Raw genomic sequence first — 20,611 nt, 5'->3', positions numbered from 1 at the left:
CCAAATCACTTCACACAGGGAGAGCTACTTACAAAGCTCTGAGAAGAGACAACTGCCTCTTCTTTGCCACTGATGACTGTCCCACTGAGGCTGCGTGCCAGGCGCCGGAAATTCTCTGCACTGTACAGCTCATCGTCCTCAGACTCCCTGCTTTGGTCCCTGTCATGAGTGACCTGCAGGAGCACAGAGAATTTGCAAAGTGGCAGAAAGGCTCAAAGTAGCATCTGAAAACTCTTGGCTCTGAACCAAAGCAGTTCGTGCTTAGAACAGAGCAGGAAGAATTTTTAGACTTGTACTTCATAAAGCAAAAGTTTAGTGCAAGTTAGAAAGCCAAAGCAAGCCAAAGAACTTTTAAAATTGGCGTGTTAGGTAATAAATAAGGACTTGTGTGATTACACAAAACACGTATGGGATCCGTCATCTGAAAACCCATTAACCAGAGATCTCTGAATTGAGGAGAGGCTGTCTCCCATAGACTCTATTTTATCCAATTAAGTAAAAAGTATTTCCTTTCTCTCTGTAACGATAAAATAAGTACCTTGTACTTGATCACAACTAAGATATTATTAATCCTTATTGGAAGCAAAACCAGTCCTTTGGGGGTTATGTAATGTTTATATGATTTTCTAGTAGACTTAAAGGTATGAGGATCCAAATTATGGAAAGATCCATTATCCAGAAACCCCAAGGTCCCAAGCCTTCACGATAACAGATCCCATATCTGTATTTCCAGATAAATAAGCTCTGTAATTGCCGTGTAACACATTGTTATAGCAGTATTTCTTTTGGTTCACGAGATGTGAAGTATATCAGCAAGGCTTCAGTTAAGGCATCACCAGCCCACATCACATAATTCAATATTTTTTCCTTCACAGACACCATATAGGTGGGGAGTAGTACTTTTTCTACTAAATATTCCACATCTATACTGTACACTCTTCTATGAATACCTCACTACATACAGTTTTCTAAAAGCTATCTTTCCTAAATCCTCACTACTGTGAGATAAAATTCTTATATGCTGGCACAATGAGAAAAAATAATATAATTAGTACAGTGATGAGTAAAAAAAGAACCCTGAATGAAGGCTCTTAAAATGGTGCTCCCTTTGAAACTATATACACACTTTCCACTTTTTTGGAAATTATGCTGCAGTATCTACAAAAGTCCATCTTTGGTGTATTCAAGAAGCAGGTATGAGTCATTGCAGATTGTACATTTAATGCAGGTAGTGGTGCTAGATAGTTGATATTTGGAGTTCAGTCTTTACTTTTTGTGATTGTTAAATAAACTATTATTTCTGAAGCTCTTCGGTGTGAAATTTCAATGGCTATCTGGTTACTAAGGCATGTTTACTGTTGTAAGGCACTGGTTTGGTAGTCAAAATGAAAGAGGGGTGTAAAAGGGGGCCTTTATACAGAGATAAACAAGATTAACAATAACACTAAAGATATAGCCCCCCCCCCCGCAAAATGTGACTGGGACCACATTGTACTTTAAACAAAATTAAAGGCAAAATAAACCATAAAATACAAACAATCTGAAAAGTTGCAAAGACTAGGACAATCTAAAATATATCAAATCTATTTTAAAGATGAACTCCACTAAAAATCCAGTGTTACCTTTGACACAGATGAAAATATTGTTTCACTATGATTGTGCTCCATTTCTGTTGTGGGAGTTCTTGAAAGACCTTTACCAGCAGTTGTCTGCACTTTCCTTCCAGCTGTGTTGTCCAGAACTAGGAGATAAAGTGTGAAGATAAATTTGCTAGTACAGGTATGGCACCCATTTGCCAGCATCCCAAAATCTCAAAACGCTCTGAATCCACAGAACTTTTTCCCGAAAAGAGGACAAATATGCTCTAATGCTGCCACATATTGCAGAGTTTGTGAACTTCCTCCTTTCAGACCCACAACTAATGGTAGGAGGAAGCAGAAGAGGCAAGAGTTTTAACTAAAAAACTCTAATCTCTTTGGTTTTGGTTTGGTTCTTGAAGACCATGAGACTTATAGCAGACAAGTTAAAAAAATAATTAAGGAGGTGCTATATAATGACAGAGAAACCAATGCAAGGGTACAAATACATGCCAGGGAACACAATATTACACTACACTAAAAAACAGTGAGGTTTTTTTTGGAGCTTCATCTCATTGATATTTTAATTTTTTTACAATGGGACTTAACTGCTATATGGCATGACGACGCAGCAAAAAAAGTGCTTCAGTCACTTGTATATAATAATTACTCACGTGGTTTTCCAAATCCTTGTCTTGCATTTTCTGACCTCCACTGCATATTTCTGTTTGGACAAGCCTGTAGGCTGGTATTATATAAAGTTTGCAGGTCTGAAATCTCTTGCTCAGCATCCTGATTCCACGCCTGACGCAGATCAATTGAACTTTTTGATAAGCCATATCTAATTGATTTTGGTTTAAGAGCTACTGTGTGTCCAACTTTAGATTTATCACCTATACTCTCTAGTTGACCATTATAATATCTGGTGACATCTTCAGCCCACTGCTCCAAGGGCACAGAGGCAGGTAAATGGACAGTGCTTGCAAATTTCACCTTTTTTTCTCCTTTGTAGAAAAGTTTACCTTGGTTAAGTGGAGTGTTAACACGATCAACAACCCATCCAGGCGTTTCTTTCTTTTCAGAGCCAATATTTTGGTTGTCAGCAAGATGTATACTGGACCCCTTTACATCAAAAGACCTGCTCAGACAGTCTGGTGAGAGGTTTGTCTGTTCTGTGCAGCTAGATTTGTTTTCTTTAATAACAAGGGGCTGCAAACTGGATTTGGTATCCATAGGACTGAAAGATTGCTGTTCTGGCAGAGGCTTTTTCTCACAAATGTCAACACCAGTACAGTTTACACCAAAATTGTTTAGTTTTGGTGAACTCCCCTGGAGCCTTTGAAACTGTTCTGCTAGAGAGCGTACCAACCCCTTATTCTTTGGTGCCTCAGATTTACAAGGTTCTGGACTGCAAAGTTCACCTTGCTTGTCTAATAATGCATCATGACCGTTTGAGCTTGAGCACAAGTTGGCTTGTTCAAGGCCGAGGCTGGCGTTACCAGGTGGAGTGATGCTTTTGCAGGAACCCATCTGTTTATTACTTTCATCAGCTTCAGTACTAACACATTTGTCTGTACTAACAGATTTATTACAATGACTAGGTGGGTTGCTTCTATCAGGAGACTGAGTCTGTGTTCGGCGTGCCCACGGAAATAGCAATGATGGTAAAGAACCAGATTTAATTCCACTTTTTTTCACCTTGTGCATTGTTAGAAGGCCTTCTTTTCCTTCATGTTCCTCTCCCACCTTACTTTTATTAGGGCTGACATTTTTTACCTTTTCTGTTTTTGATTGTTCGGTTACTAGGCCTTGGCTATAAGCTTCTAGTTTCACCTTATTATCAATCACTGCTTCCTTTGGAGATGAGATAGGACCTTCAGATTCAAGATTGTTATATGGAGCAAGAAAGTTAGAAAATGCTTTGCTGTGTGGGCTTTGCTCAGAAGCTGACAAGTTGGAAGACTCAGAGGACAATGGAAGCAACTCATGGCTACAAGCTAATGGGTGAAAAAATGGATTGGATGGGTAGTCCTCCTTTGTGTTGGTCTCCAGCAGTACCGGTCTATTCACTGAAATTTGTTCCGAGATAGCCTTGTCACTAAAAATTAAACATTTTTGACACATGATTAGCAACTAGAATATATATGAAAGCTGTCAACACAGACTTTTATTATGCAACCAAAAGATCTCTGTACACAATGCAGCAGACACCGTAACATAGATAAAACTTAACACTGAATTTAAGCGGCTCCAGCTTAAAAGAATGTAAGTAACATTTAAATGGACCAAGCAACGGCAAAATGCAGCACAATAATCACCCTTCTCTACTGCATCAATTTGAAAAGCTAGTGACTTTTTATTATAAGCATAGCTGCGTTATTTGGAAGTGTGACTACACTAAGGTTACCAAGGTAGCCAACCTATTGAAAAATTTTATATATTTCAACAAGAGGTGTTCAGTAAATATTTCTTGATTGTAGGCTTATAAACCTTCTAAGATCATTTCTGTTTTGACCTTTAAAAATAGAAATTAAAGAATAATCCCTAGTCTATGCCTAGTTAAGGAAGTTACACAGCAGCTACCTTGTAGACTGGTTTATAGCTTCCCCCTGTGGCAAGGGGTAATCTGGTGATGGCGGCTGAGGAATTGTCGGCAGCTGCATGCGGTCCTGAAGACTCCGTGCTTTTCGTATGCACATTTGCAACTTCTTATCTGCTATGGCTCTGCAGTGAGTGCTAGATCTGGCATCATGCATGGCAAATCTGATTTTAGCTAAAATGCAAAAGAAAACATAGCAGAAACAAATGCAGCACACACAAAAAAAAAAGAAAAAAAAAATCGGATGCAGAAAGGAGCATAACATGAAATCATGCACTACAGAAAAACAAAACAAATAATGTTTCTCATTTGATTAACAAATAACATTTATGTATGCAGTGAATGCATCCTAAAATGTTGCTTGAACCAGCCTTATGAATATAAAACAAACTGAGGTGGGAAAAGACTTCATATTGTCACTGTGTCCTAAAATCAGTGTATTTTGGTAGGGATGGGCAGATTTAAAAGATATGACCTATAAAATTTTATTTAAAAAAACCCCAAAAAAAACCCTAATTAATGGTTAAATTAGCTGAGGAACATTCTGAGAACACTCGGGCAATAAAATTCTGTATAGTAACATATTTGGTGTTGCAGTTGGGCTTCACCAAGTGGCTTGCTACCTATGAGGTTTAAGTTGGCCATAGATGCAAAGATACTATTGTACGAAACAAAGGTTTGTTCGTTTTCGGAACATGTGTGGAGTGTCCTGACATTTTTCGTACCATGGCAATTGGTCGTTCAGTCGATCAGGTTAAAAGATTTCTGCATGCATTGCCTAGCTGATGATATCAATGGGAGATTGTAACTATTATTTGTCGGACATAACTTTCATACGATTGCTGTCTGTCAATGAATGGCCCCAGCATTGTGTGATTTGTTTTCTTACTACTTTATATTAATCTGGATAGTTAGTTGAAGGTTCGGAAGATTGGCACAGACAATCGTTCATCTGACATAGGCTAATAATCTGCATGTCTATGGCCATCTTTAGATTGATGGGTTTAATGCATATACAAAAGCATGGGGATATCCTGCTGTAAATAAGCTATGCATAATGTATATGCACAAATCCACTTTATTTAGCAACAGGGATAGTGAACTAACCTATAAATGTCACTATTATTCTGTTTTTTTTTTTTTGCTTAAGAGTGCTGTCCACTGATCTTCAAAAAAAGGTATTGTGTGAAACCCAATTTCTATAATTAATGTTCTCCTCGTGTACTCAACTACACATCTGATAAAAGGATGAACTATGTGGATTTGTTTCTAAGATAAGCCTAAACGATGTTCCCTCTGATTTCTGCTCAGCTATGTGTGCAAAAAATTATTTTGTGCGCACATTTTCAACTTATGTGAGCATATTAAATGGAAATTAAATGGATCTGATTCTCTAGTGCAGTGGTCCCCAACCAGTGGCTCGTGAGCAACATGCTCTCCGACCCCTTGGATGTTGCTCCCAGTAGCCTCAAAACAGGAGCTTATTTTTGAATTTCAGGCTTGGAGGCAAGTTTTGGTTGTATAAAAACTAGGTGTATGGCCAAACAGTGTCCCCTGTAGTCTGCCAGTCTTCATAGAGGCTTCATAGAGTGCAGCACTTATTTAGTACCTCCAGGAACATTTTTCATGCTGGTGTGGCTCCCCAACTCCTTTTACAGCAGAATATAGCTCACAGGTAGAAAAGGTTGGGGACCCCTGCTCTAGTGAGAGCAAGTGGAACGGATGGGAGTGATCAGTTACTGTGTGCTTGTTCACAGAGTAACTTGAAACAAGCTGAGTAAAAGCTGCCCAACACTATTTTTTTTACATATCATTTTAGCTCAATTTTCATACCCATTGACATTAATGGGGTTTGCTGATTTTACAGCGATGCAAAATAATGGTAAAATTGCTGCAAAATAATTACAAGCCACCCCTGAACTTTGTAAATATGTTGATTAGCTTTTAGTAGTGGCTTAATGGGACTGCGATGCACTAATTCAGGAAAGCAGTTAAGATTATAAATACTGGTATTCTACATATTTAACAGCAACTTTTTGGGGATAAAATATTTTACACAACTTTATAAAAAAAAGGCCACCTAGAACTGCTGTGGGAGCAATTGTGCAAAATACACAATCTAGTTTTATTATTCTTATGGCATGGATCATTGCTCCATTTGCCAGGGCCAGTTGCACTTTAACACACAAGTGAGAGCCCCTGGGCAACCCATAACTTACCTTCTAGTTTTTTCTATGCTGGCCAAGCACATTTGAATTAGATACGAACACCTTGTACTGTGGTGCACTGCAAATCCAATTTGCCTTAGACGAAATGGAAAAAGAGACTGCAAGACATGAGGCATGGCAGCCCAATATTCAAATATACAGCTATGGGATCTGTTATCTGGAAATCTGTTATTCAGAAAGCTCCGAATTACAGGAATGACCTTTCCCATAGACTTCATTTTAAGAAAATAATTCTAAATTTTAAAAATGATTTCCTTTTTCTCTGTAAAAATTAAACATTGCTTTGTACTTGATCCTAACTAAGATATAATTAATTCATATACGAGGCAAAATAATTTTAATGGCTTTAATGTTTAACTGATTTTTTAGTAGATTTAAGGTAGGGAGATCCCTTATCCAGAAAACCCCAGGTACAAGCATTCTGGAAAACTGGTCCTATACCTGTACAAGCAATCAGGTGTAGTTATTGGGCATATTTGCTTCATTTAAAACATACATCACATTTATTTTTAAAAACACTCAAGAATGTTACTTTATTAGAACATCTATTTTTTTATGCTTTTTGGGACACTAAATGTTTTTATAATGTGAATGTGTGTGTTTACCATGTGCTGGTACTGCTCAATTTTTATATATGCACCTTTTGGTATTTATTTGGTCCTTATTGGAAAGGCCTTGCCAGTATAAATATATGCTTAACAGCAGTACAATTTAGGGAATAGCATAGTATGCTTGTGAAATTTGTAAAAAGGAAAACTGATAAAAGCTCTGGTCATGCTAAATAGTAAAGTGATTTACATTTATTTGGCCTATTAAAAAAGCTAAAATATACATGATTTATAAGCAATGATTATGTTCAATTTATTTAGACAGTCTGTGAAATATGAGTAATTGTGGCTAAGATTACGGTGTTCCCAGAACATTCCTTAACTAACTGTTTTCTATGTACTGGAAAAGTCAGTTTTGCAGAGAACAACTGGTAGCAGGATTCAACAAGAAGACCTTGGGAGAAATATCCTGCAGTCCAGTTTAATTAGATATAAGGAATTAATAATATAAATGTATGAAAGCAGGTTCTGCTTGCCCCATAACAGGTATTTGTGTTTATAAGGGTCTTTATTATTTACACTTCAGAGCTCTGTTCCCACACTGCAAAGCACCTTCTGATTTAGCACAAGCTGATCAGAAAAAGCGGAAAAGCAGAAAACCTTGATAAAATCCTTGTAGGGTTACGCAATGTCAAACATTTTCATTCAAATTAGGATGTTTATAGGCCCATTCCAGTCAACAGTAGAGCTACAAATGTTAGACATGCATGTATAAGAAAACAGCATGAATAATGTAGTTAATTGGATTCAAATTACTTACAAATAGCTTCATTACACAACGCCAGTGCTGAAGTGTAATCTCCCTTCTGTTCCAGTCTCACTGACTGCTCATACACAGAATCTGCTTCTTGCATAGATCGCTCAAAGCTTTCATTTCTACCTGTAATAACCAAAGATGGTTCTACATTACAACATTTCTATTCATCTTTTTAGCAATGGGATGTCAGATTAATTGAATGGTAGAAAACTAGAGAAATATTCTGAAATACTCTTTTTTTTCTCCACTGGATGAGTTTAAAAACAATTCAAAATGGTTAGTAGTTAGAAAAGGTAGTAAGAAAAGCAGGCAGCTTCCTAGAAACCAACTTTGATCATGTCTCAACTCAGTCCTGGCCTCCTTGAACAGCTGTTTTTGTTTTAAAGATCTTAACCCTTATAGTACATGTCCAGTAAAAAGCCAGTCAACACTTCAGATTGGGAGTCAACATGCTACGGGTAAATATGCGAGAAGCAATGGTCTGGGGCCTGCAGCATCAGCACAAATAGTTTTACTAGTGATAGTAAGAAGACTTTGTACTGTAACTGATGCATTGTTAATAATATGACAAAAAAATATACCTAAAGTACAGAGGACCTTGTATTTTAACCACTTAAGGGTAAATGTCTAGAAAGGCGCTGTGGCTACATTTTCAAAACATCTTCTATTTGTGAATCACAATGTTAGTTAGTCATAATCTGTCAAATGTGCATGGCTATATAAAATGAATAGAACACAAAGAAAAGCAAAATACCCTGATTCTGTAATTCATCTAAATCCAAAAACCGTTTTGGTCGTGGATTGAATCCCATTGCAGCCTCAATTTCCTTCTCACGCTTCCATCGCAGTTCCTGCTCTCGTGCCCTTCTTGCCACTTCCTCCTGCAGTTCATCAAGTTCACTCTTCAAAGGTGCAGAGCTTTCCACTGCTGTGGGATTAAAATCATTCATATTTTGGAAGAAAGGAAAGGGCCAAGTATGTTTCTCTTGCATGTGAAAACAAAGTTAATGTTAAAATATGGTTGCTTTTCAGTAAAATTGCTTGTATGGGCAGAAAGGGAGAATAGTTTAAATCTATTTTCTACCAATAGCTAGCAGGCAGATCCACCATTACCTCACAGGAAACCATTTTCTAGTTTACAGTGGGCAGACAGAAGCACTCACATGCTAACTATTGCCAAGAAGACAGAAATCTTCACAGATGATATCTCACGCACAGAGGGCAGCCAGAATCACTCAAACTCTCCCTCAGGATTGTCCTATAGCCTTAGAGCTTTCATGAGTTTTCATGCTAGTCAACCATGGTGTCCCAACCTGAATCTCTCCAACAATGACAAGAGTTACCCAAGTTCTTTTAGTCCCTACTGTTGTATGCAAGTATTCATCTCCTTCTCCTTCATAGTGCTGCTGAGTACTATGCAGTTTAAGCTGGAGGGTGTGAGGAAATAAACATGCAAAATCTCAAGCAAGTTGCAGATAGACCTGGAAAAATGTACCCACACCAAACCAGGAAATAATTGTACAGAAAATGGAGAGAAGCCCAGTGGCAATTTAAGAAAAATATATCACTGGAATTAAAAGTTTAACACCTCGGGGGCAGCTACACAAGGAGTGAAGTGTTTCTACCTACATGTTTTGGTAAGGGAAATTTTTTTGCCTGAGTCAGGTCCATTTTGATTTCACCAATACATTATTCTCATCAGTGGTAAGAATAATGGACATGCAGCTTCATTTTAACACATCTTCTTGTCTTCAACTTGAATACGAGTGTGTTTCATATTCTAACATGTACAATTACCTTGATATTTTTGTCCTTCCTACTTTCAAGCAACACACATAGAAGGCCTTTTCATGTCTCAGCAAGATAATCTAATGTAATGCTGCACAACTTGTTACATGTAATGAGCCAGTTATTTGTCAGTCCGCATAATGATTATGGCATACATAGAAGTATAGCTTGGAGGGCTGAGATGGACCTCCAGTTGGGCAACCTGATCTAATGAAAAGCCCTGTTACAGCAGAAAAGGGAGGACCAACTTTAGATTTATACACTCGGGTGGCTGGATGGTTTTGGCCATTATGTATAGTAAGTAGTAAGTAACAGAAGTAAACGTATTTACTTAGTAACTAGTAAGTGTAAAAAGTAAACTTATTCACAAACAAAGTTACTTCTTTAAAATCACAATGACTTTCTATTCTGGAACTATTTAGGAAGCAAATCCTCATTGTGTTGAACAGGCAATCATTAAACATATATATTGAAGAGCTTCATTAGTCCTTTTTCTTATACATTTTTAACAAAATTGCAAATAGGAAATATATAAAAGTCCATTTGCACATTTGTTCACATACAAGTCTCTTACCCATGTGTGTCGGATGGACCTTCACCCAGACACTAGAGGCAGAATCTGCCATGTCTAATGCGCTGCTGCTCTGAGATTTCGGAATGTTTCGCCATGTAGGAGCTGAACTTGGGCTTTTCCTTGAGTGATATTCCCTTAAAGTGCAAGCAAAAAGTGAATTTTAGGACACAAATTTATGCTTTACAAATGCATTTCCATTTTCATGGAATATTCTATAAGAAAACCAGCTGGATATTAGATCCCAAACCAGTTTCAATCTTTCTGTGGCTCATCAGAGTCAGACCAAAGTTTTATGATCAGTTTAAAACCAGGGCAATGGGTCCACAAGAAGATCATCAGGAGTGAGGATACCCTCTCCTTATTTGCATGCAAAGCATATGGAATCCTGGTTAGGAAACCCAGTTTCACATCTAACACCCATTTGTCAAGCAATTATTTTAAATATGTGACATGTGATTAAATAGAGCTCTTTGTGGACTACTAGTTATCAGCTCCAAATTCATAATTCATAAATTAATTAACAGCGTTCAGCCAGCATCAACATTTACAGTCTTTTGAGAATAGTTCAGATCACACATTTTATCGGTTAAGAAACTGAATGAGAATTGTGGGGACAAGATGGGGTTAGAAGCACTGTCTGCTAACACAAGAAAATGAAAGCTTTCTAAAATATTTACATATAATCTTCAGTGCACATTTAAAGTTGCAATGCTAAACACAGAATAAACATGCTGCATAAAGGACATACTGGTCCTTTAATGGCTATGAAAAGGAGAGCTACCACTCAAAAGCACACGCATTTGCCTTGTTTATCATGTTATCCTGCAACAGGATTAATTAAAAAAAAAAAAACACCCCTCTGGCTGCCTACACACATACATTGTTTAAGAATGTGTATTTTTTTTGTGTCACTTTAGTGCAAAGACAAGAACAGCTACTGGCAGTCTCTTCCTCTTTCACATATAAATCTCATCCCCCTATAATTACGCCTACATTCTTAATGTAAACTATATTATCATTTTAGACTAAACAGAATGACGTGTTTAAAGAGATACTGACACCAGAAATTAAACTCTTTTCTACATCATAATATTGCCTTTGAAAGCAACTTATAACTTAGCCATAAAGTATGTGTACAATGCTTTTACATTACCTGTCTGATGCCCCATGTTCCTGTATGAGGGGGCTGCCATATTTGTGCAGCAGGAGTCCGTTAGCATTAAAAACTTTAACTGACAGGTTGAGATGGGACAGTCAGGTTGGCAAAACAGTCAGGTTGGCAAAACAGTCAGGTTTATAAACTTCAACTAACAATTACTAACAAAAACTAACCTCTCAGAAAAAACGATTAACATGACCTATAGGTAACTTTTAATGCATATTTTATAAAGTTATCTTTTAGTGTCAGTATGACCTTAAAATGATCTGTGTAAGATTTGTTTCAAAGTCTTTTCTTTTTCATAGCTGCTCAAAAAAAAGAAAGCATTACAAATCCTACAAAAATGCACATTAATTAGCAAACGGAATGGCTTAAATGTCTGCATGTCACTGTTATAATGTTATTTTAAATTAAGTGTTAACTATTACTTAACTTGCTTCAGAACCGGAGTAACAGGCTATTTAATACAAATATACAAAGATTAAAAAAAAAAAAACAAGAACAAATGGTCAAATTTTTACCTAAATGCACTACAGTTCTCTGATATAGGCAGGTCCATGCTGACTGGGCTATTGCTGTTCCGCTCACTGCTTTCATACCCAGACTCCATTCTCTGGATAAGACGAGGCTGCTGGTGGTCAAGGAAATGTGGGGCACCCCTCCCAATGCCCCAACTTCTGTATTTAAACTGATGCTTGTCTTTTGATTCAGAGTTGGCTATTTCTCTTAATTCATTAGTTGCCATTTCTTTTCCTTAAAGTTTAAAAAGGAAAGGAAAAGAAGCAAAATCATCAGACACTTAATTTTCAAAGAAAGATGTTAGTTGTTAAACCCTGAACAAGTGTCAAGCTAAAAGGTAGAAACTGCAACTGAAAACAATAGAAAAGTAGAATGCTAGTCAACATGAATTTCTACATTCAGTATAAAAGTTTCTACTACTATATAACAAAACTATTTATAAACAATGCTCATACTTCTTGATAAACATACATGAAAAAAATCAGCATTTTGGAGCTACATCGAAAGCACTCCATACAGACCATATGCCGTGGGATTGATTAAAGATAAAAATAATAAAGCTTTTTATATTAACAGGAATTATTTATCTAGAACCATAGAACATCAGCTTACCTGAATCTTCAGAAAAAGGACTAAGTGGACTGTATGCAGCATTTTTCCTCTTTTCTGACCTGAAGACACTGTCTACATTTAATGGCTCACGAGTAGGCCTCCAAGTCGGGCGATACCTGTTTGAGAAGCCAGACTTTGATTCATTGCTGCTGTTGTCTATCTCCCAGTCCCGCAGTCTCATTGACAAGTTTGTAGGTGGCTTGATTTCCGACTCATCAAGGCTACTCCCCACATGGTGAAAACCTTGTGATGCAGTCTGTGATGCTTGGGATGGTCTGTTATGTATGATATTGCTAACAGTGGCTTTAAAGTCCCTCAGCCTGCTAGAACTGTTGGACAGTTTCAAGCCTGCTCTGGGTGCTTGCTTCTCCTTTAGTGTCTCACCTAATTGAAAAAAAGTACAATGATTTCATCTACCAAATTATAACGAAGAATCTATGATAAGACAGATACAGGGAAATACTCTTAATGATGATGATGGAAGTATAAGATTTTCAGAAAAATTGAAAACAGTAAGACTGACCCTCGCTGTGATAGCCAGAAGACTGTGACTCATCTCCTTTCCTCCTAGGGCGACTGGAACTCCGTTTCCGGTCTGTTAAAGGTCCTTTTCTTGAAAAGTGGTTTTGGCTGCACTCACTATCTGTCAAGTGTCCTTAACAGAGTAAAATAAAATTCACCAGATTATTCTGGGTGGTCACAGTTGGTAATCTAGCAGAATTACTAACCAGGTTTCAAGAGGAGAAAAAAACGTTATTGCTCCGATTGCATAGGATATAAATGAACCCTGATATTTTCTAACAAAAGTTGTTAGGCACCCCATGTGATTATAATTGCTTCCCAGATTTCCCTGTTTGTTTAAAACTGTAGTGGCCTGGGGTATTTCTGTAGAAGCTCCTTGTCACCATCTTCTTCCATCTCTCTTCCTCTGGTCATGGCAAGCGTATGCACCGTAGAGTGAAAGCTGAACGTAGGTGCAAAAATTCAGCTTTTCAATCATTCGATTGCAATGAATGAGCTTCTACAAAGATACCACGAGCTGGAGCAGTTTTCTGCCAACAGAAACACCAGCTCTGGGTATCAAGTAAGCCATTATCATCAATAGGGATGCCTAACATTTTGCCACCCCCAGTGATTATACCTTTAGATCCCTAATAAGGTTTTCCTGCTTTTGAGCTCTGTGCACATATTGTTTCACTTATTATATTTACTCCATCTTTTAGTAAATCATTATATGACATTAGCATCTTCTGTCTGGCCCTGCTTGGTGGAATACGAACAACAAAATAAAGAAATAGTTACTGACTACTCTGCAGTTAACAGAGAAAGCTTTATATACATACATAACTGTAAATCATGTGGGACAACCCATAAAGCAAATTCCCCAGGTTCTACTAAACAAAAATAACAATAGTTACAGTGCTGCAGTAAGCAGATCTTCTTACATATACATTATAAACATCTACATATATATTTTTATCAATGATTCCAGTACACTGTCCAGTATTTAGAAAGCTGTACCTGTATCTCTGCTGCTTTGAGATGCTGCATCATTTTCCAGATTGTAGATAACTGTGCCTTGAGATTCAGAGGAGAAATAGCTCACCACAGACTCATGGTGTGAATGTTTATAATGGTAACTGTCAGTAGAGGAATCTGTTCTAGTGTCACTAGAGATGGATGGCTCTCTTCCTAAATGAATGAAGTCAAAACATTAATGTGGTTATGTAATAAAATACACTAAGTTTGCCCAGGAGCAGTAAGCGATGGCAACCAATCAGAAGGAAGCATGTACTGGTCATCTGTTTAAAAGCAAACATTCAATTGGTTGCTGCTAGTTACTGCTCCTGGGAAAACTTAGTACCTTTCATTAAATGTGAGAAAATACAAACAAATGCAGGTCCACAAAAAAAAGTTACCAGAATCTTCACTGTCATAGCATGTTCTAGTGTACTGACGTAGATCCATTTGAGACAGGGAATCAGGCACGGATACTGGTGTACCCCTGGGATCAGCATACAACAGGAGCAATGGTTGATAATGACCCTTAATACACTTTGTAACAACATCTTTCCACTTTGGGCCAATCTAATTAAAAAAAAGAGAGCTCAAGGTAGTCTTCCTTCTAAATGTCATCAAAACACATATTTGACATCTTGCAAATAATTTTTTAATTTTTTGTGGATTAATAACTTAAAGGCTAAATTGAAGAGAACCCAAAAAATGAGCACTGCAACATATAATGATTCTTACCTCTTTGACATGAGCATCATCAAAATACATCCACTTGCGTATTTTGGTTTGGAAAAAGAAAGTAGAATAATGTTTGCCATAGTAACAAATCATCCCTACTAAATAGAGCTCAGAATGTTTTCCTCTGTCATCTGTTACCCTGTAAAATAACTGAAAAAAAACAGAGATGTGATTCTTAATTGAATTTGTTCAAAACATCAAAGTTCAGGAAGCATTGACATAGTTAATAACCTTTAAGGGTCAGTCCACATGAGTAGATTTGGGGAGATTAGTCGCCCCAGCAACAAATCGCCTCTTCTTTGGGGGGACAATCTCCCCGAACTGCCTTCCCTCTGCCCTCCACCAGCTAAAATGAAAATCGCCTGCGGCAATGCACACATGGCGATTCGTTTTCTGAAGTAGCCCGAAGTTGCCTCACGAGGAAACTGCGCTGGGACGAATAATCTCCCCGAGTCTGCCTGTGTGGACTGACCTTAAGTCTCAAAAAACATATCCAACACATGTTTTTATTAGTTAGGTTTTATTTTAATGGCAATTAATCGTCACCCCACCCTTTTTGAGACTTTTGAGCCTTGCGTCTATACAGTGGTTTGCAACTAGCAGATTTTTTGCTTGTAAAACCAACTACTCTTTTTGTCTCAAAATTTCTTCCCTCCTTTGTCCTTCTAAATTTTGTATGACATTTCTACACAATACTATGGCTCAGGGGAATGGCCTAGTAGAAGTATAACATGATTTTAGGGAATGTCAGAAAAGAAGGAACTAGTACCCCACAGAGGGGGAACATTAGTTGTAATGGGACATAACAGGTACCAGTGCTTGGCTAGCAGATTGGTTGAAAAAAAATATATAAAAAAAGCTCAGGAGGGAAGACAAACACTAAAAACTATGAAAGCTTGGATTTTGGTAGAAGGACAAATAATAGGAGTTTAATGCTGGATGAAAAATGCCCTGTGTGCTACATTCCTACGGGTTCCCAATTTAATACATACAGAAAGCAATGTACTAATATCACAAAACGTACAGCACAACCATAGGTTGCTCATCAACATAGCAAACTCACATCACCAAGCTTCAGACAGGTCCCAAGACTGTGAATAACGTCTTCAGCTAGATCCGAGTGATCCGAGTCCCACACCAGCCCAATAGTGATGATTTGAGGGGCATTCATAAGCACTCGCCGAATTCTGATTTTTTCACCACAATTACTCTGAAAATTCAAAGAAAAACTTTTCGCTAGACAAAATACAGTACACACATTAATCATGAATTTAAAACATTTTAATATCAGATCATTTTGGATTACACTTTAATTTTAAACTCTAGCTTTAATTTTTAAAGGTAAATTTAAACAATGCCTATTTTTTGTGAATCCATTTTAATCATTTTCAGATTAATAAAAAACAAGGCGTTTCCTTGAATCTAGTAGCTAACATACCGGGCAGTTTCTTAGGTCTCCCATTGTACTGGCTTTTTGCAGCAGTTCCCCAAACATATCAGGGGTGGGTTTTTCTCTTCTCTCCAGCATACAGATTGCCTGATTGCTGTTTCAAAAGGTAAGGAAAAATATGTTACAATGACTGCATTTAGACTGTTATTTAGGTGATATGTTTTCAGAAGGAGTGCTACAGTAAATATATATGTTGTAGGTATAATTTTCCATTTTTTTTTATTCATGGATGCAATATCACATATATTATCTTTGCATGATGCTAATTACATAAAAAGCCACCTATTTATGCAGGGCCCTACACTGAAATGTTCAAAATGGGACATATATTTTATTATTTTAAACATTCAAAATATATGAAAACACAGTATTTCATAAAGAACTAATCAATTTAATGAAGATATTATCTGCCAACATATGCCCTTGAATGCAACAATGAATTCTGCAAAGCGATGTGACCATCTTAGATACAGAATATGCCAAAGATCTACATAAAACAAACAAGTACAGTTGTATGCGATAAAATAACCAAGCTTACCAGAGTGCAGTAGTAGATATATAATGAACCATCTGAATAAAAGGCAGGGGGTCAGAAGTGGCACCACAGCTTGTACAAACACACTGCAACAGTAAGAAGTAACAGAAATGGGTTCAGATATACAGAGAACAATAGTGCTTAGTTTGTTTTTCCCTTGGTTAAGCACAAAACTAGAATGTACCTGCTCAAACAATGTCATGGCAAACTTCTGGTGGGAGATGCAGTGCTGGGCAGTACAGATATCTTCTTTGGACTCGTCTGCGATGTGAATGTGAAGGCGAATTAATAAATTTTCCTGCCAAAAAAGAATTGCACCCAGTTTCTTAAATACCTTTTTTTACATACCATATGTCACACTCATATTAGTAATTAAAGGGATCAGCTATAAGACTATACCCATATAGCCAACACCACATTAGTGTCCTGTGTATTTTTAAAATTTATTGAGATTTTTATTTTTACTTTTCCTGGTGATGTGGATGAAGTGCTTGCATAATAGTAAGAATATTATTATATACAAGAACCTAGTTTGCCAAGGAACAGTAACCCATAGCAACCAAAAGGTTTCCTTTTTAACAGGTAAACAGTAAATACTACCTGCTGACTGGCTGCTACGCCTTTTATTACATAACCCTCTTAGGGTTAGCTCACACGAGGAGATTCGGGGAGATTTTGTCGCCTATGACTAATCGCCTCGTCTTCTGAGCGACAATCTCCCCGAACTGCCTCAGCGTGTCTTCCCGTAGACTATAATGAAAAGTCGCCGGCACTAAGCACACGCGGCAAAGCCTGCTTTAGCGCAGGAGACTTTTCATTATAGCCTATGGGAAGACACGCTGAGGCAGTTCAGGGAGATTATCGCTCAAAAATCTCCCCAAATCTCCTGTGTGAACTAACCCTAAGCGCACTGAAACCATGTTTCACAATAAATACACTTAGGGGCCTATTTATCATTTTGTATAAAAAGTGGAGTGAAGCATTACCAGTAATGTTGCCCAGAGCAACCAATCAGCAATGAGAAACAGTTAGAAAACAAAAGCAGAGATCGGATTGGTTGCTATGAGCAACATCACAGTTTATACTTCAATCCACTTTTTACACAGCATGATAAATAGACCCCTTAATTTTTTCTCATAATCAGAACTGTGAGTACCATGCTTTTTAATAAATTAAATCTGCATTAATCACCCTAATTATTTCGTTCCATGTGAGCGGGAACCTAAAAATACTTACTAATATACCGACTATTTCCCACAAACCAAGAGGAAGATGTAGAAAACAACATAGGAAAAAAATAAATACCAAGGAGCTTTTTAAAATCTTTTTTTTATAACTTCAATAAAACAGCTACAATTCACAAGTATACATTTATAAACCTTAAAAGTACTTATCAACTGATAATTAATCTACATCACAATTAATTCTCTGTATGTGCTGTGTATATACAAGTGGTAGATAACAAGGGGAATATACTGATGTATACTATTAATATACACCAATATAGGACATCTGTCAATCTGTATTGCAGGCATATGAGAGACCTGGCATATTAGTACTGGTGCTATTTTAGCCCAGGGACAATTGTTAGCACTGGTTCTGGTGTTTTTAAGCCCAAAGACGCTCTATGAGGCATTTTCAATTGAAGTGAAAGGTGGCAGGTTTTATTCACTTCATCTGCTGTAATAAACAAACCTTTTGCCATCATGCTTACGCGCATGTTTGCAAACACTGAAGATAAATACGGTATCTCCAGAGATCTCCGGAGATGTTGCCCATAGCAACCAATCGGATCTTTGCTTTTGTTTTCTAACTTGTAGGTCACTGATTAAATCCAATAGCTGATTGGTTTCCATGGGCAACATCTCTGGAGATCTCTGGAAATATTTATCTCCAATGTTAGTAAACATGCCCCACAGTTTTAACCAAAATCCTTGTATAGCTCTGTGGAATGTGCTGTTACTTTACAAATACAAGTTAATATTCATTTTTATAATAAATTTATTATGAACACATATTTTAGACAGTAAGCCTCTCTAGTGCCTACTATTTTGTTGATTTGGTATGCTTTAGGAGTATAATGGGAAAGACAGTGTAACTGCCACCAAATGCTTTCGGAGTATAATAGGAAATGCAGTGTTACTGCCACCAAATTACATTGATTTCACAGCTTATCTCGGTCACTTTATAAAGTCAGAATAAGCAATTATTTCCTTATACAGGGCAGTGGGTAGTTACAGGGCTCTGTGCCACTATCTATGCACAATGGCTTTGTTACTAAACTCTTTCCATGCTGTTGCATTGTTTAGTAACTTGCTTGCAGAAAAGTTGAATGGCCATGGCTTGATGCCATTTTGCATCCTGCAATCTCAATAAACTACCTTACATGGTCACTTCTTCTGCACAACTTGGGCATCCTTCACCACCCACAAAGGCTTGTAAGCACATATATGCAGCAAGTGATAGATAAGTGCTTTCTCACACTCCCAACCCCTCCAACTTCTCTGCCACCATCTCTAACGGATATCTGCGGTCTCTGCCTCCATAGTCTCTCCATCCTTCTCTTCCCTGACTTGCATTCTCTATCTCTGCTTCCTGAAACTCTCTACTGCCTACTTAAGCTGTGCCCAATATATACTCCTCTCTGTAATCCTGCACACTATGCAGAACTCATGGGGAACATAGAGAAAAGGGATTTGAGAGTGAAGAACAGAACAAAAGAGGGGGAAAGAGAAATGTAAAAAGAAATGCAAGAATTTTTTTTTACAGAAAATAATGAAATGGAAAAAATAAATGTTATGCCCATGTTCCCATCATTGCTTGTAAATTTATAAAGTAAACAAGTACATTCAGAACAGAGCACAAATTGATCAGCCACTGGAATTGTATTAGCAGGTAACACTCAATGGTCTACTGCAGTCAGAATTTTTTTTAGACCTTTTACTGCATTTGCTTGTAAATGTACTGTATTGTTAGAGGATCCAATTTTACGCCATTGGTTCCCAAACACTGATTGTGCAGATAAACATTCTGTAGTTTACACAGATGTCTACTAACATTGCATATTATGTAAAACTGCTTCAGAACTGTTGGCTTTTACACAGACAATATAAGGAAGGTATGTATAAGAACATTGTGAATTATGAAGACAACATTTACATTTAAGCCTTGATCGGGACTGACATCTTGGGTCCCTGATCTATCCATGTATTTCATGAAGAGTTACATAAGGCTGTTCAAAATTCCAAAGCTATCTGTTGTGGTAATGGGCCATAAGCTTCAGCACATTTCAAAATGCATGCCAATAAATTCCTCAATTTCCAAATCAAAAAAATGTGGTCAAAACAATAAAATTGCATCCAGTACTCACAAAGCATTCTGCTGCGTCGTCCATGATGCCCAACTGAAACCGCTGCTCATCTTGAAATGTTTTAGCAAGAGCACAACGTAAAGTATCTGATGGTAACACCTTCTCACTGCTACACTGAAACTGGTTGAAGATTCCCTGAAGGATTAAAAAGATTAAAAAAAACCTCAAAACAACTTTCACAAACAAGCTGGAGTATTTTTTTTCTTATACATAAATAGGCGAATTAATAAAAAAAGCATAACGCAAAGTAATAAAAGGCATAAACCATATCTTTAATTTCTACCAAATTAGTTAAAAGTATCTGAGCAAGTCTTTGGCTTTTGGGAAAAGGGAATGTTATGTTTGCAATACAATAATAATACAATAATATATCTACAATAATATATCTGGCACCCCTAACTGTTTCCTGTGTGATCACACACCAAACACCATGCATGACTACAGTTTGTCTAAACCGTTTTTGTGATTCCCTCTAGATTCTTAGCTCAAAAATGGTAGGTTAAATGCCCCCTGATAAGGATCACTCTAATGTGGTTAACCTTTAGGCAGTTCCAGCAGATTCCTATGCAGTAGTAAAGAGCA

General features: G+C 37.3%; 1 protein-coding gene across 7 annotated transcripts in view; it reads right to left on the bottom strand.

Moving 5' to 3' along the window:
* usp54.L (ubiquitin specific peptidase 54 L homeolog) overlaps nucleotides 1–20,611 on the bottom strand; it is a 77,081-nt gene that overhangs the window by 7,303 nt on the left and 49,167 nt on the right. For 5 of the 7 annotated variants that reach the window (XM_018225426.2, XM_018225427.2, XM_018225425.2 and 2 more), the window contains 18 exons: nucleotides 20,030–20,164; nucleotides 16,844–16,957; nucleotides 16,663–16,745; nucleotides 16,113–16,218; nucleotides 15,738–15,884; nucleotides 14,675–14,824; nucleotides 14,341–14,509; nucleotides 13,943–14,113; nucleotides 12,945–13,076; nucleotides 12,422–12,805; nucleotides 11,812–12,043; nucleotides 10,132–10,265; nucleotides 8,524–8,697; nucleotides 7,773–7,892; nucleotides 4,161–4,350; nucleotides 2,252–3,675; nucleotides 1,623–1,741; nucleotides 33–173 (listed from right to left, as the gene is read on the bottom strand). In XM_018225426.2, the coding sequence (XP_018080915.1) occupies nucleotides 33–173; nucleotides 1,623–1,741; nucleotides 2,252–3,675; nucleotides 4,161–4,350; nucleotides 7,773–7,892; nucleotides 8,524–8,697; nucleotides 10,132–10,265; nucleotides 11,812–12,043; nucleotides 12,422–12,805; nucleotides 12,945–13,076; nucleotides 13,943–14,113; nucleotides 14,341–14,509; nucleotides 14,675–14,824; nucleotides 15,738–15,884; nucleotides 16,113–16,218; nucleotides 16,663–16,745; nucleotides 16,844–16,957; nucleotides 20,030–20,164 (4,125 nt within the window). Of the gene's footprint in view, nucleotides 1–32; nucleotides 174–1,622; nucleotides 1,742–2,251; nucleotides 3,676–4,160; nucleotides 4,351–7,772; nucleotides 7,893–8,523; nucleotides 8,698–10,131; nucleotides 10,266–11,811; nucleotides 12,044–12,421; nucleotides 12,806–12,944; nucleotides 13,077–13,942; nucleotides 14,114–14,340; nucleotides 14,510–14,674; nucleotides 14,825–15,737; nucleotides 15,885–16,112; nucleotides 16,219–16,662; nucleotides 16,746–16,843; nucleotides 16,958–20,029; nucleotides 20,165–20,611 lie in introns of those variants that run through there. The other 2 variants (XM_018225429.2, XM_041568850.1) reach the window with 2 other exon arrangements.

This window comes from Xenopus laevis, chromosome 7L (genome assembly GCF_017654675.1).
Source record: "Xenopus laevis strain J_2021 chromosome 7L, Xenopus_laevis_v10.1, whole genome shotgun sequence".
NCBI lineage: Eukaryota > Metazoa > Chordata > Amphibia > Anura > Pipidae > Xenopus > Xenopus laevis.
This window is presented reverse-complemented; position numbering and strand designations above follow the sequence as displayed.